Here is a 16,551-nt window from a genome sequence, read left to right on the forward strand (position 1 = left end):
AAAGTGGAAATGATCCAAATGAACGGGCAAACAAAATATATATCCTTAAACTAGAATACTATTTTGCAATAGAAAGATATAAAATGCTGACACATGTTGCTGCAACATGCCCGAAATTAAAAAACATTATACTGAGTAAAACAAGCCAAACACAAAGACCACGTATTATATAATTCAGTATATATAATGTGCCTAAAAAAGGCAAATCTCGAGAGACAGAAAAATAGATCAGGGGCTGCCTGGGCTAGAGGTCAGAATGAGAAGTAGCTGCATATAGATACAAGGTTTCTAGGACATTGTTGGAAATGTTTGAAAATTAGATTGTGGTAAGAGTTGCACAATTCCATACATTGATTAAAAGAATCATCGAATTGGACACTTCAAACAAGTGAATTTTGTGGTATCTAAATTATACCTTAATAAAGTTGCCAAAAATAAATGATCTTAAAAGTCAGAAAGGCAAATGTCAATTATATAACTCTTCATGTATATACTATCACTCAAAAATCATATAATATGATCCTTAAAATCAGAAAAGCTCTGTCAAGAAGCTCATGTGATTCATCAAGATTAATCATAATCCCACAACACTTTTTGCTGCATGAAGATACACTGGAAATATTTTAAAATTTCAAGTTTTTTCATCCTCTCATTCATTTAATTACCAAACATTAATTGAGTGCCTGCTACGTCCCCAGCATGGGTGAGGTGATAGGTATATGTTGGTACACAAATAGATACCATCCCTTCACTCAAGCCCTTGGTCTAATAGAAGGAACAGATCTCAAACAAATCAATAAACAAAAGATTGAAGAGGTAGAGAGTTTTGCTAAGAATCAAGAAAGATCTTTGCCACATGGCACCCCAGTGGAAAACAAACCAGAGGGATAATAAGCAAAGGAAAGTTTAAGGCAGGGCAGGAAAGATGTGTGAGGTTCATGAGGAGGGAAAGCTCTTGACATGTCCAGGAAAGTCAACAACCATTAGGAGCACAAGATGCCACTGGAATGATACTGTGAAGATACAAAGCTACCTCACTATCACAGCTACTAACTTCAGTCATATTTTTTTCTAAATTACAAATCAGCATTTCCATTTTTCTTCAGTTCTGCAAAAATTCTGGGCATTCCTACACTGATGTGAAATAAATTGACTAGTGATGAGAAATGTTTATTTTTCTTTGCAATACCTAAAAGAAGCAGGATTGGTTTTCTGCTTGTCAAATGCACATATTTATTTACTAGACTCAACACAAAATATTTGGTTTGATTATCTGCTTTGTGGACATACCATAAAATGAGGATTAACATTTTATATGAACAAAATTAATAATTTCACTTCATATGCATTTTAGTTTACAGCTGATGTTAAGTAACCCTTTGTCTAGTTAACAGATATTTGCTGAGTGCCTCTTTGGGCCTGGCACTGTTTCGGCTTTTGAAATATTGACTGGTTTCTTGTAGCAGTCATGGGCCCAAGGAGTCAATGAGTAGGAAAGAAAATTTTAAAGATGGGAGAGGTTTTGCAGATCATGGGGTTCCTGTAGGATCTGGGGGGTTTACTTGAACAGAATAAGAAACACTGGAAGGTACTGAGCACAGGGTCGGCACAATGTGACATAAGTTTTAAAAGGATCACTCTGGCTGCTTTGGGATGGTGGGGCAGGGTGGTGGTGGTGGGGAGTTGCAAGGATGGAGACAGGGAGGCCAGTTAAGAGGCCACTGCAGAAATACAGGTGTGAGAAAATGATGACCCAGAATAGGATTTTTGATAACTAGTCCTAAACCATTTTCACCCTTTTTGTTGTAACAATGTAAGTCAGCCATGTTGCTTCTGGTTCTTTTTTATTTTAAAGGGAAAAACATTTTTTTCAGTGTTTGCAATAACATGTAAATATTTTTGATCTAGTATAGATATGGGTGAAATAGGTGTTTAATTCTTTTGTGCTTACATTTTTCTTTCAGTTTTGTGTTACACAAGTACTTATGAAGCACGTACTTATTGTAAGATGAGGTCATTTCTGTCTTTCTTTTTTTTGGATTTTATTTATTTATTCATGAAAGACACAGAGGAGAGAGAGAGGCAGAGACACAGGCAGAGGGAGAAGCAGGGAGCCTGATGTGGGACTCGATCCCGGGACTCCAGGATGACACCCTGGGTTGAAGGCAGGCTCACTGCTGACTTTTAAGCTCTGATAATGACCTGTTGTTTTGTTGTTTTGCCTAAGTAACAGTAGCCTCTTTCTTTCTATCTTGAGGCAAAACACACACACACATTTTTAACACCAAAAAACCTCCTACTTTTTTTTACAAAAAAAAAACCAAAAAACTTTGCTCTAATCTTTATTATCCTACCAAATTAATGCTGATTCACTGTAAAATATATATATACACACAGACGTACACACACACATAACATCTATATTTCATACTTTAGTATGTATATATTGAATTTAATATGTGGTCTTGGATATACAAACTGAGAGTTAATAAGGCAATAATATTAATTTCCTCATCTATAAAATGTGCAAATTTGCAGTATATGATCACTAAGGTCCTATTTAGCTCTAAAATAAAGCTATAATTCTAAAAGCTATAAATGGATCTCATTCATTACAGTATCAGGGAGCATCCTCATGTAATCAAATATTTTTATACTAAATTGTGAATATAAAATATTTCACTAACAGTAACTTGCCTTGTATGTGAAGTTGTAAATGTCCAAGTAGTGCAAAAGGGTGAGTCCAATGAGGTAAGACTGCCGGGATCTTTCTGTAAGAGGCAGGTTGCAGAATTCCTTCATCTCATCTTCCATGTTGGAATAGGTCATATTAGCATCACAAGAATACAACCAGAACACCCGAGAAATAATCTGCAGGTTGGAGAAAGAAAAAGATTTTAGGTGTCAATCCTTTGACAGGTATCTCTCAAAAGAAAGGTTTATCTTTACCCTTAGATTTCCTTTAATAATATGATAAATTATGCTCCAAGTCAATTTTTTTTTTCATTTAAAGCACTAATCACTGGACACCTGGGTGGCTCAGTTGGTTAAGTGTCCAACTCCTGGTTTCAGCTCAGGTCATGATCTCAGAGTCATGAGATCAAGTCCCATGTCAGGCTCCATGCTCAGTGTGCAGTCCACTTGAGATTCTCTCTTTCTCTCTCTCTGTCTGCCCCCATTATGTTCTCTCTCTCTCTCTCTTTCTCTTTCTCTTGCGCACGCACCCTAATACTAATGTCATTAATCCTATTTATTGGATCAACCAATCTACTAGGCCTCCCTCTCTCTCAAATAAATAATTAAATAAATCTTTAAAACAATAATAAAGCCTTCATTACTATCAATAAACTATAGAGAGCCCAGAGTTCACTGGAAAACTTAGGAAACAAGAGGGAGAAAAAGAGACAAAGAAATATATGTAATGATCTGAGATTTCTTGTTTGAATGATGGTACCAAGAAAGGATTGACTGGAATTAAGTTTGGAAAAAATACTTGCTTAAGACTCTTTTTCCCTTTGAAATTTTAGTTTATGTAAATTATATTTCATTTTTAAATCATTTGAAGTTATAATCTTTTTTTTTGAAGTTATAATAATCCTATGCAAGATCCTCTAGATATCTCTATCAAGAGATAGGGCAGCCCGGGTGGCTCAGTGGCTTAGTGCCCCTTCAGCCCATGGCGGGATTCTAGAGACCCAGAATCGAGTCCCATGTTAGGCTCCCTGTGTGGAGCCTACTTCTCCCTCTGCCTGTGTCTCTGCCTCTCCCTCTGTGTGTGTCTCTCATGAATAAATAAATAAAATCTTAAAAAAAAAGATAAAGGGCAAATAAGAAAAAGACCAGAATTACATAATAATATGAATTAACCATCCTGGACAGTAATGTGCCATGTGAAAAGTAGGGTATGCATATGAGAAGAAGAGGTCTCTATTGCCATTGAGTTGAAATCAAGAGAAAAGTTTATGAAATCAAGGTTGCTGAAACTTTTCTCTCTTTCCTTTTGAAAGTAATAATGTACACTCTCCATATATATGCTTTTATTTACTACAAATGAATCTGTTCACCAGAAGTCACACACTTGATTGCTGAAATTAGATATTAGGAAAAAATGAGTAAAAGGTGAGATCCAGGGGAAAAGGTCAATGATTAGCATTTGCGGGAACAAGAGGAAAAAAACAGAAGGGAAAGCAGTTTTACTTTTTTTGTATGAGGGAACCAATGAACAGGACGCAAGTACACCTAAATATTTCCCAAAGGCAGTCTTAAAGGCTTTCAAAAAACTTTATCCGATATTGGAGAATAGCTGTGCTGTGCTTAGAAATGACACACCCTGTCACACGTAAGTTTTGAAAGGATGAGGTCTTAAGCCCTGCAGTTCTTTTGGAAAATCTCTATGACGTTTCCAGACAATGGATTTGGAAAATGGATAAAAGAAGAGACATTTCAATGGAAAACCCTATTATCAGCCTATGAGGAAATGACATTATTCATTTTCTCACCAAAACATATTCCCTGGATCCTATCTATTTTATATACTATGTCTTGTCTTGGGACTTTTAAAAAGCAAAACTGAGTAAGTATTCATTTGAACAAATTGTAAATGGTCAGATGTTTTCTTTTCCCCCAATTAGGTTACTGAAATCTGACTCTGATGTCATCATGACAGACTGGCAAATTTATCTCAGAAGTAGAAGGAAAGGAAATGATAGTGATAATCATCTTGCTTCAGGATTTTTCTTCTAAGGCCACTAGGAATTCAGCTGCTAATTTTATCATTTGCATGGAAAATTCACCAGATCTGTGGTATGACTTCTCAGTGTTTTACTGAAAGTGTTCAACAAATACTAAACATTACTTAAACTTTTTTAAAGATCTGGCTGTCAGTACGAATATATGACACCTCACCTCAGCTCTGTTATCAGGGATAGGAGTGGCCAGCAGACTGTCAATACTCCTAGGGGACATGCCTGTTGTTCTCCTCAGTTCTTCTTTCAGCTCTTCAACATTTTTAAACATTTCTATTAACCGACCTGAAGGTAAAACAAACAAAACTCATGTTGGTTGCAATGTAATTCTTTTTCAGTTGTTGTACTAACATTAGAGAAGCCTTCTAGACTAAAATAGACACTCAACACACATGTCTTGTGTCAGGAGCAGAGGTCTCTCCGTTTTGGCAAACTGCATCTTTAGGATCTGTTTCTATCTGATTTAAACTTGTTTCTATTATGATATCATTGATCCAAGGTAACAGATTGCTCTGGGTCATAAATTTTCCTTAAATGTCTACAATATGAAGTTGATTTAAAGAAATGGGGTTTCCTCACAGACTCTGATCATATAATGCACTAAATATATATATCCCCCTGTTTGATTTAAAACATCACACAAATTCAAAATGCTTTTCAACCATGGATCATATAGTATTGTCAACTTAGGACAAGGTTTGCTAAGTCTGCACCATAATTCTGCAGAGCATTTTTCCTTAAGTCTGCCCAGCACATTATAGTTTATAAAGGATTTTCAATAGTCATTACCTCACTTTTAAATAGAATGTGTTTAACTTCAAACTTTTTTAGGATAGTGATTATAATTACTTCATATCTGGGTCATTTAATGCATAACAAATAATATTTTGATTTTATTTTAGCAGATTATAATCTTCATTCTGCAAAAATCTTTCAATTTCTTTATGAAGTATCCCTTATGCAAATATACTCTCTTTATTTCTGGACTTAGTGCCCTTTGAATTTTGCAGCTGCCTGTTGTCCAAGATTCTGATGCCTGAATGCCTTTCTTTTCAGTATTGAGGTATTATGCAAAGAAGAAACGTATTGCATGGGGCATCACGCTCAGAATATAAATAAGAGGTTCTGAATTGCGATTTCTATAGACAGCAGCGCATCTTTTTTATTTTTTAAATCAGATTATTTTCATGGAAGTAAATAAATTCCATCCTGGCTAATGCGCTTTAATATATCAGTGAAATAAAAGGTGAATGGTCTAACTAGTTAAAATTTTGAAGATCTTTTTGCTGTGAAATCAAATTTCCCTATTTCATCCTCTCCTGGCTTTCTGTGTGTTTGTTTTAGACAAGTAACCATATTTGAAAGCTTCAGGTTTCTCATGTGTAAGGGCAGATACAAAGCAGGTTTGGTTGGGAACTTCAAAAAATCCTTTCTTAAGCTGCAGCATGAGAATCACACACATTCTTATTAAGACAGCACTTAAAATATGGATGGGGAAACACCTGGCTTTTCAGAAGTGTCTGCGCTGTTATTGACATGCAGCATGGCCTCTATGGTTGGCATTAACTGTGTGATATTTTCCAAGTAATTCATTTGCAGTGCCTGTTCTAGAAACCTGGAACAAAACAGAAGAGAAGAAGAAACTGAACTAAGCATATCCATAATTATTTGAGAAGGGATTTTGCCAAGGAAAAAGGCAATGGAGATACTTACCAATCCATATTTAAATTAATTTTGCTTGGATCCCCAGTAAGCAAATCCCTCAGTTTTTTAGATATAATATCGTCATGGTACAGTAAGTTGGCTGCTATTTCGGTGCCAAGCTCGGCAGCTTCGAGGAGCTGCACATGAAATGCACTTTCTTCACATAGGTTCCTAAAGTTCACGTCAGAGAGCTGGCACATTCTCTGTATTGAATCGAAAGTTTCAGATTCGCAAAGAAGTTCGGTCACGTTTCGAAGTTGAGACAGCTTTCCAGAAGGGGGAAGGAGTGGGAAATAGATTAGTTACATTACTATAAATATTTGGTAGTTGATAATAAGCAACCAAAAATTATTTACTTCAAAAAAACCACGTGCATATGTGTTTAGTTAGTTGGCATTTGGCAAGTTTTTAACACAAAGCATTATTTTCTGTCATTTGGGTTAATTGTTTTCTAAGAATTTTATAAGACTTCTAGACCTATTAGACCTATATTTCCCAACTGGACCTAGATTTTGTAGATTCAAAGGTTAAAAAAGATGTAGTTTTGTTTTCTCTCATTTAAATCACAAGTACATCAACTAATTTATATTTTAGTTTATGTGTTAAATCACGCAGAAAGGCAGAAAGCAAAATGAGTTGGGCATGAAACTTCAAAAAAGTCTTTCTTCCTCATACCCATTAGAACAGCTATAGTAAATAAAAAATAAAAATAAAAAAAGAAAGAAAGAAAGAAAGAAAGAAAGAAAGAAAGAAAGAAAGAAAGAAACAAACAGACAAGTGCTGGAAAAGATGTGGAGAGATTGGAACCCTTGTGCACTGCTGGTGGGGATGGAAAATGATGCAGCCACTATGGAAAACAGTATGGAGTTTTCCTCAGAAATAAAAACAGAATTACCCTTTGATCCAGCCATCCACTTCTGTGTATATACCCAAAAGTACTGAAAGCTGAGTTTTAAATAAATATTTGTGGGATGCCTGGGTGACTCAGTTGTTGGGCGTCTGCCTTCGGCTCAGGGGTGATCCCCAGACTGGGGATTGAGTCCCACATTCGCTCCCTGCGGGGAGCCTGCTTCTCCCTCTCCCTGTCTCTTCCTTTCTCTCTCTGTGTCTCTCATGAATATAAATAAAATATTTTTAAAAAATTTAAAAAATTAAAAAATAAATATTTGTGCCCCCAGGCCCATGGCAACATTATTCACAATAACTAAGAGGCAAAAGCAACCCAAGTGTCCACTGACAGATGAATGGGTAAACACAGGGTAGTATGTATACACACAATGGGATATTATTCTGCCTTAAAAAGGAAAGAAATTGTGACACATGCTACAACACGGATGAATCTGGAGGATCTTGTGCTATGTGAAATAAGCCAGTGACAAAAAAAAATAAATACTGGATGATTTCACTTAAATGAGGTATGTAGACTAGTCAAATTCATAGTGACAGAAAGGAGAATTGGGGGATCCCTGGGTGGCGCAGCGGTTTGGCACCTGCCTTTGGCCCGGGGCACCATCCTGGAGACCCGGGATCAAATCCCACATCGGGCTCCCGGTGCATGGAGCCTGCTTTTCCCTCTGCCTATGTCTCTGCCTCTCTCTCTCTCTCTCTCTGTGTTTATTTTTTAAATAAATTTTTAAAAAAAGGAGAATTGTGGTTGCCAGGGGCTGGGGAAGAGAGGAATGGGAATTATTGTAATGGGCATAGGGAAGAGGTTTGCAAGATTAAAAGAGTTCTGGAGATTGGTTGCACAACAGTGTGGATATATTTAACAAGATCGAACCGTGCAGTTAGAAATGCTTCAGGTAGAAAATTTTGTTATGTGTATTTTACCACAATTTTTAAAACTGCATTGAAAAGAAAAAAAGCTTTTTATTTTAAAATGCAGCATGTGAATCACATACATTTTAATAAGATTGTATTTAAAATATGGATGGGAATACACTTGAATTTTCAGAAGTGTCTGCGCTGTTTTGGACATTATCTTCCACCCTCTTATGTACTGAGGGAAACGGGGTGCCTTTGTTCTATGGAAGTGCTTAAAAGTTCTGTTGTGCATGGGGGTATTCCTTCTAAGAAATCAAATAATTTGAGATGCCTGGGTGGCTCAGTCAGTTAAGCATCTGACTCTTGATTTCAGCACAGGTCATGATCTCAGGGTCATACGATTGAGCCCCACACTGGGCTCCATGCTGAGTGTGTGGAGCCTGCTTAAGATTCTCTCTCCCTCAAAAAAAAAAAAAAAAAAGATTCTCTCTCCCTCTCCCTCTGCTCCTCCCCCTCCTCTCTGTCTCTAAAAGAAAACAAAAGAGAAGTCCAATCATTTGTAGTGATATCTAAAGAAGCAAATGTATGTGTCATTCATTGCAACTTCAATTTCAACCAGAAGTTGCATTTTGATAGAAATGAAATATTTTATGATACAAACAAATGTTTAGGGATGTTTCTTTCCATATATCAAATGGGGAAGGCACAATTATGTGTCTTAGATGAGAGATTTATAGTAACTACATGTAGGCAGTAGCAAATTAGTAAATATCACTGGTCTGTTTTTTACTGTATTTAATATTCTAATTGACTTCTGGCTTTGAACTATCTAAAATAGCTTCGTGCATATGAAAATTCTACTCACTAGTCTTACTGCGATGAGAAAATTTCCATTATAGGTCCAATTGTTTTACCAGCTGTAACTATTTTTTTGACACTCTATTTCTTCCTTTGATTTCCCAAATATCACGATTAAACTTTTAATGAATGGAGCCAAGCCCCCCTGCCACATCCTCCAGGGACTTTTAGTGGTTTCTTAAAATAAAAGGATAAATACTGGTAGCCCAATGAATTTGTTTTCATCAAGCTTTGAGGGTATAGTAAATATAAAACTTTTACTCAATAGAGACCTATATATATGTTTTTTGACCCAAATATATTTTTTAATTGCAAGTTTGACATACATATATGAGAAACCAGTAGAAGCCCATAAAATATAATCTTGGCTTGATTAAAGGTATTGAAGGAGAAACTGGAAATCTAGCCATGCTACTGAAGTAGAATTGGTTCTCTGAAATAAGGGTTTCATTCAGGGTCAATAATGTGGAATGCATCGTGGGACACATTCACTGAGGATCAACTTGATGATCATTTAGTATTTGTCATTATTTTCTAGTTTCTTCTAAAAGCAATACAAGCATTAAATTTTTAGAAGTTTCATGGATCATTAATAATCAATCATAAATTCAGAGAACTAAAATTCTCTCTTCAAACTTAGTGTCAAATCCAGATTGTAGGTTTGTCAGAGTCTCATATACAGTCCTCCTCTCCTCTATCATGGCCCTGGTCCACATAATGAATAAGGCAGGCTCAGGTCAAACTTGAACAATAACCCATAAACTAACACCATGTTCAGCTGTGACTAAATTCCCCAGTGTCCGTGGTCCCTGAATGCATCTGAATCAGAAATTTAAGTTATATTTAAGTAAGAACTCAAAATATCAGGGTCGTTCAGTTGGCTGAGTGTCCAAGTCTTGATTTCGGCTCAGTTCATGATCTCAGGGTCATGGGATCGAACCCTGCATTGGGCTCACGCTGGTTATGAAGCCTGCCTAAGATTCTCTACCTCTCCTTCTGCCCCCACCTGTGTCCCTCCCCAAAATCTCTCAAAATGTCATAAAAGTGATAGAACAGCAATGTTCCTGGGCTCTTGCCAAGTAAATGCAAGCGAAAGGCACCTATTTAAAAATTTAAAGGTATTATAATAAAAACATTGTGTTACCCATATTTCTGCCCAATATGGGGAATATCCACTTTATGAGTAGTTCCCCAATCAGGAAGCTATCCTTCTCACAACGAAGGGAGGAGAAAACACAAAAACTCAGGAAGAATACAATGTCAGGACTATAAAAGAAGGGTAGGAACAGAAGGAGAAGTCATCTTTGAATGGCAAGCATTTGACATTTTGGAGGGTCTAAACCTTCTTAGAAATACCACAGGTAAAGTTTTCGAATGCATAGGCCCTAACTGACTGTCACAATTAAGATACTAATTACCAGAGAAGGCAAAGCAAGCAAGTTAAATCATCTCTTGTTGTAAAGCTGTAGGAAATTGTCTTCCTTCTTTCAGTGATATGTATTGAATATTTTCCATGGGTCAGACTATATACTCGGTGCTGAGAGTACAACAGTAGAGAGATGGACTTAACAACGTTCCTCGCAGAGCTTACAGTCTCGGAATGCAGGGGCTGTGTCAGTTGCAGACAGCAGCCATGCCTGTTGTAAATGACAATGGATTTTCTGCCCAAGGGACAAGATTGTAGTGTATTTCCACTTTGTGGCTTCTAGGACTTTTTTCATAAGGTAACCCTCAAGTGGAGCAGTATATTCAAAATGTGGATGCTTACATCTATTTCCCATTCCATTAGTGTAAATGACTGAGGATTATTGTTTTAGTTTCCCTGGTATATATTTTGTGCTGCCCGGTTATTTCACAAGTTGAGAACTACAATGAATAATTGTCCAGGTAGTGCAATTACATCACCAGGGCTCTTTACATCACCAGGTCTTTATTTTAACACCCTCATTTGTACACATATCCGTGAGTTGTCTTAAGCTCCTACTATGTGCTAGATATGGGGCTTTAGGGATACAGAAGGCTAAATGTTATGAGTTTATATTCTAGTGTGGGAAACAGACCTCACTCATACAACAAGTTACGATAATGCTAAGTAACAAGTTCCAAGAGCCAGAAGTCTCATTGGTATCAGACTCCTCTTCTTTATGGCTGCTGTGTTGTATCATCTGACTTCCTATGCCACTCTTGAAATGGTCTCTTCCTTCTTTCTCTGCCATTGACATAATGCAGGGCTCACTTTTGCTTAGTTTACCACAAAAATCACCTGCTTGACTTTTCTCCAATCAGTCCTCCATAACTCTCCCACAGAGATCTCTTTCTAAAATGCAAATTTTACTTTCTTCAAATGCACAACTTTCCAGATCAGATTCAAACTCCTTGACTAAGTAGAAAGAGGACTCTGGGATCTGGGCCCCATCTCTGTGCAGTCCCATTTCCTGCCTCTCCTATAGGGACCTTCTGCTCCAGAGGGGCACATGACTCCAGGTAACCTATATCTGTCCTTCAGGATCACACCTCTGTCTTAACAAATGCAGGTCTCCATGTCTGCGATGTAGGACTGTAACCCAATCCTACTCTGCCTGTATGAGCAAGCATGATCTCCTCCATGAAATTTCTTTCCACCTTCATCCCTCACAATCAGAGTTAAATATTCCACCTCCATACACAGAATCCTGCCCGTCCACATACCACAACACTTATCTCACTGTGTTCTAATTACTGGTCTGCTTTTCCATCTGCTACAGTGGATTGCTATAAGGACTTTGGGGTTAGAGATTATGTCTTTAAACAAATAGATTAGTGTTATGGGACCACAGATGATGAACTGAATGAATGAATGGATAAATATTATGTGCACACAATGCCATTATCCTGGCTGGGAAACAGGGAGAAAGGCAATGCTCTAATATTACAGAAGTGACATTTAAACTTGTCCTTGAAGGATGAGTAGGGATTTTCCAGATGAATGCATAACTTTCTTTTCATTTACACAAACAAATTAAGATAGTGCTAAATTAGGTGCATTAGAAATTTTGATTTGTGTAGAAGACCAGGACAAAATGTAGGTAATCTCACTAGCATACCTACTTATAATACACAAGGACATATGTTTTGGATGCCTGCTTAATTGGACCACGTTGACTATACAGAAAGTCATCTTGCTTGCCCTGAATAAACCAGTTCTAATTTTGCTTTATCCCTGCCTACATAAATTCAATTAAACTGCTGTTCTTACTAGGAAAGCTGCTTTCAAATTTTAATAGGGTTATTTAAGAAATAAAATGAATATCATGATAACCTGTATACTATATGCATGAGCTAAACAAAGAATAAATAAGTGTGAATCAATTCAAACTAGAGTTTAAGATTTTTTTCTGTTGCTTTCTCTCCTTTTTTTAATATCATATACCTTAAAATGATTTATAGTTTCTGCTTCTGATGACAATAAAATAAGGTTAGTCGACTTCTGAGATCTTTGCACACAGTGTGAAGTCTAAACACGAGCTTTTAAAATCAACTTTTAGAGTTTTAAAAACTGAAGACATATTAAATTAGAAATCATATTATGAATATTTTTGAAATTATGAAGTTTAATGAGATAACTATATTACTAGCCATTCCTTTATGTATGTGAATGCTGTAATTAGGCTTTTATGGGTCATTTCATATAAAGATATCCACTGATTAAGAACAAAGTGCCATTTTATAGCACAGGAACCCTTTCCCCCCCTTTTCTGGCATTAATCTAGTCAAAATAGGACCAATATTTAGGAAGATACAGATTAAAACTTAAACCAAAATTACATCTTGCCAGAGTATTACAGAAAATGTTGAAGATTTGTTTATTTTTTCCTTTCATGGCTTACTTTTGATTTCAGGACTTCAGGAACTGAAGAAAAGTAATCCTCATAAAAACCATTTTGAAGAAAAGATTTTTTAAATGAAATTATGGACTGCAGGAGTCTTAAATTTTCTGTAAAGGAAGAGAGAAGAGTTACCTTATGTGAACTGCAAGGTCATTTAGGAAATCCATTTGAAAGACACCTTTATCCTAATTTATTGCTAAGTTTTTCCTAAAATAATGGCCTAGTTCAATCTAAATATACGACAAGTGAAAATTTAACCTTTCCTTGAACCATGGAGACTACAGAGTTCATTATTTTTAAAATATTCATAGATATTCTGCTTAGAGACAAAAATATTTCTAGCAAAGGTGCTACGCACTTTTGGCTCTTTGTGAACTGAATCTGCTTTTATTTCTGACTTTTGGATATACTGTTAAGTTGAAGCATTAGGGGGAAATTGATTATATAATCACTGTGACACAGATACGCCCTTCCAGCCTTGATTAATTCATGCCTAGTAAACAGAGACCACGCTTAAATACTTGTTGTGCTATTTGCTTGCCATTAAGTCTCAAGGAACTCTTTGGTGTGGGAGAAAAAGTGAATGTAGATCTTTCGAAAAAAGTGAGAAAAACCGATATTTCTCTTTAAAAAGGAGAAGAAATGTTTGATTAAATGCCGTCTTCATGGTTGTCCATGCAGGCAAAAAACTGAAAACAAGGTGTATAAGGGTGGGAAGTAAAAATAGTCTACCACACAAAAATCCTTTGTTTATATAATTTATACCTGCTTCGGGAAGTCTACATTATCATTCTTCATTATTTTTTGATAACTAAAATTATTAAGAGCACACAAAATGTCATGAAGGGTTATATGAACTACTAATAATTCCAGAAACTTGGCAAGTTTGTCTGGGTGGTCATTATCATATTCTCTGTTACATGGCTCTCATATATTAAGGTTTGTCCAGGTGGCCAGAGGGTATTAGCAGCAGGAACAGAAGTAATAATGTAATAATACGATTAGATATTCCCTTCATACATCAAACTACCAAACTGAAACTTGAGCATATGGTAACTAAGATCTTTTAAAAACCTTTTTATTTTTTAAGCAAATGTCTTAAAAAACTTAGAACAGAATTCAAACCCTAAGCAGCATTTTGACTACTAAAAAGAGTATTACCTTGTGATCCTCTGGCCAAACTGTCCGTGACATTTCTCACACAGGCCAGGTAAGGAATATAAGGACTATCTGCTGATATATTTAAGAGAGCATCTTCAAAGTTTTCCAGTATTAGGAGCCTATAGAATTAGAAAAGAATACATAAATTAAGTTGTATAAAATGAGAATAAAGCTATGTTGTTGAGATCACTTAAGTCCCCAGGTGTTTGGCATTGGTTGACTTGAGCATTGAAACTTTAAGTAGAACATCTTCCACCTGGACTAAGTGTGTACTGGTTCTGCATCCTCTGAGTGCTTACTTCTCTGTGGGCCTTATCTTTACATTTACTTATTATCTTTACATTTAGTTATTTTAAATCCAGTCATAAGTGATCTTAAGATTATTTCTAGGCACATGAAAGAAAAAAAAAATGGGGCTAGGACTGCCAGATGAAATACAGGACTTCTCAGTTAAATCTGAATTTCAGATAAACAATGCATAATTTTTCTTTTCTTTTTTTTAACAATGAATTTTTTCCAATGTAAGTGCAACCTACAGGTCTTGGATGTTTTTCTTTTCTATTCTTTTTTTCTCTCCTCTAAATCTGGCAAATGCCCTCTGGATCTCAGTTTCTTCCCTTGTCAAATGAGATGTAGGGGGCTGATGATCTGCTAATCCCATCCACCTATAACAATCTTCAAATAAATTTAAATTCATTTAATTGTGATTTTAAAAAATAGTGGAATCTAATTGAAAATACAAGTTCTTTTCTTTTCTTTAAGCAACCAATTCAGTTTTTCAAATTAACCACTTTCAGCTCTCCTTTCAACCTGGCTGGCATAGAATATAGCCTAAGGTTTTTGTGGCATCAGTATAAGTGAATATGTGTGTGTGTCCTGAATGCTCTGTCACTTCAACTATGAGGCTTCATTTCTTCATTTTGTGACATCTTTCCTTAGTGTCTATGATTGAATTTTAGGTACAGGAGAGAGAAAATAAATGTCAATAGCTGATTTGGGGACCATATACTTTGAATCAAACAACACAATACACAAATTAACTAGTTCTGTCAGATGTTTAACTTAGATTTTGTTCAAATACTAAGGGAAGAGACTCATCCTGGCAATAGCTAGTAAAGATGTAGGAAAATGTTTGCATTAACATTAAAGCCCTCATAAGGTATTTAGATATTTAGATGTGGGTTAATACCACTGGATGCTTGAAGAACTTTAAAGAGAAAAAAAAATCTACATCAAGACAAGTCTCTAATTTGGTAGACAGAGCACAGGTAATTGGTTAGATAGCTAACTTTCCTTTAAATAATTGATAGAGGTGCCTGGGTGGCTCAGTTAAGTGTCTGCCATCAGCTCATCTTGTGATCTCAGGGTCCTGGGATGGAGCCCTGCATCCGGATCCCTGCTCAGCGGGGAAGCTGCTTCTTCCTTTCCCTCTGTCCCTCCCCCCACTAGTATGTGTGTGTGTGTGGGGGGGGGGCATGCTCTCTCTCACCCTGCTCTCTCTCTAGCAAATGAATAAAATCTTTAAAAATATAAAGATAAATAACTACAATTGATAGCCTCCACATAAAAAATGGTAACCATTTCCATGTGTTGTAGTATTATAGCATAGAGCCATTTGCATCCTGGTACAGTGCTCAATAGCAAAATATTGGTCTAACCTTCTACATGAAATGATACAAGGAATTCTCACGGTGAATTTTCAAGCTTAAAATAGAAGAAGTAGAAGAATGTTGCACTAAAAGTGACCTTGAAATATCCAAGCCATTCTTCTTAGTTTCAGGAAAAACATGTGACTGCCAAGATTTTGACGATTGCGTTTAATGTACTCTGAAAATTAAGATTCCACATCTACATGCCACTTCTTTAGTATAAACATCTAATAATTCTTTTAAACCATTTATGTATCTTTGTATATAATCCTACTTTTTTCCAAAAATGTTTGCAATGAAGGATGAGCTTATGTGTGTACATATGCATGTGCGCGCGCGCACACACATACACACACACACACAGAATAATACAAATAATAACCTTAGGGCAAAAATAATAAAGAGGGAGAAAAGCAATGAGGGAAAAATATTTTTGAGCAGCCTTCTTTAGAAAACTCTGGACTAAAAAAAAACCTTTTATCTTATGCCAAATATTGCCACTCTGTGATTATTTTAAAATGGTAATGTAAAGGAAGTTCAAAGATAAGAAATTCCTTAATTTCACCAATCTTAACAAGAACCATCTTAAAAGTACTGAATTCTTCCTAATACTGCCAGCTAGCTGCAGAATCTGTGGTCTAAAGTGCTAGTATTATCAATGCTATGGATCCTCAAGGCTCTGAGAAAGGTACTGGTTTCAACAATAAGCCTGGTCTCAATACAAAGTTGTGTTTTTTTTTTAAATATTTTTGATGGCTATATAAGGAATGTGTTTAAAAGACCTGACTATTTGGAATATGGCAT

General features: G+C 36.1%; 1 protein-coding gene across 2 annotated transcripts in view; it reads right to left on the reverse strand.

The window, feature by feature from the left end:
• The window catches only part of ABCA12 (ATP binding cassette subfamily A member 12), a 288,195-nt gene that overhangs the window by 73,005 nt on the left and 198,639 nt on the right, over positions 1-16,551 (reverse strand). For both annotated transcript variants that reach the window (XM_041736980.1, XM_041736981.1), the window contains 6 exons: positions 14,099-14,217; positions 12,938-13,044; positions 6,459-6,715; positions 6,248-6,360; positions 4,906-5,030; positions 2,698-2,871 (listed from right to left, as the gene is read on the reverse strand). In XM_041736980.1, coding sequence (XP_041592914.1) covers positions 2,698-2,871; positions 4,906-5,030; positions 6,248-6,360; positions 6,459-6,715; positions 12,938-13,044; positions 14,099-14,217 — 895 coding nt within the window. The remainder of the gene's footprint in view (positions 1-2,697; positions 2,872-4,905; positions 5,031-6,247; positions 6,361-6,458; positions 6,716-12,937; positions 13,045-14,098; positions 14,218-16,551) is intronic.

The sequence above is a fragment of the Vulpes lagopus genome, chromosome 22 (genome assembly GCF_018345385.1).
Source record: "Vulpes lagopus strain Blue_001 chromosome 22, ASM1834538v1, whole genome shotgun sequence".
Classification (NCBI taxonomy): domain Eukaryota; kingdom Metazoa; phylum Chordata; class Mammalia; order Carnivora; family Canidae; genus Vulpes; species Vulpes lagopus.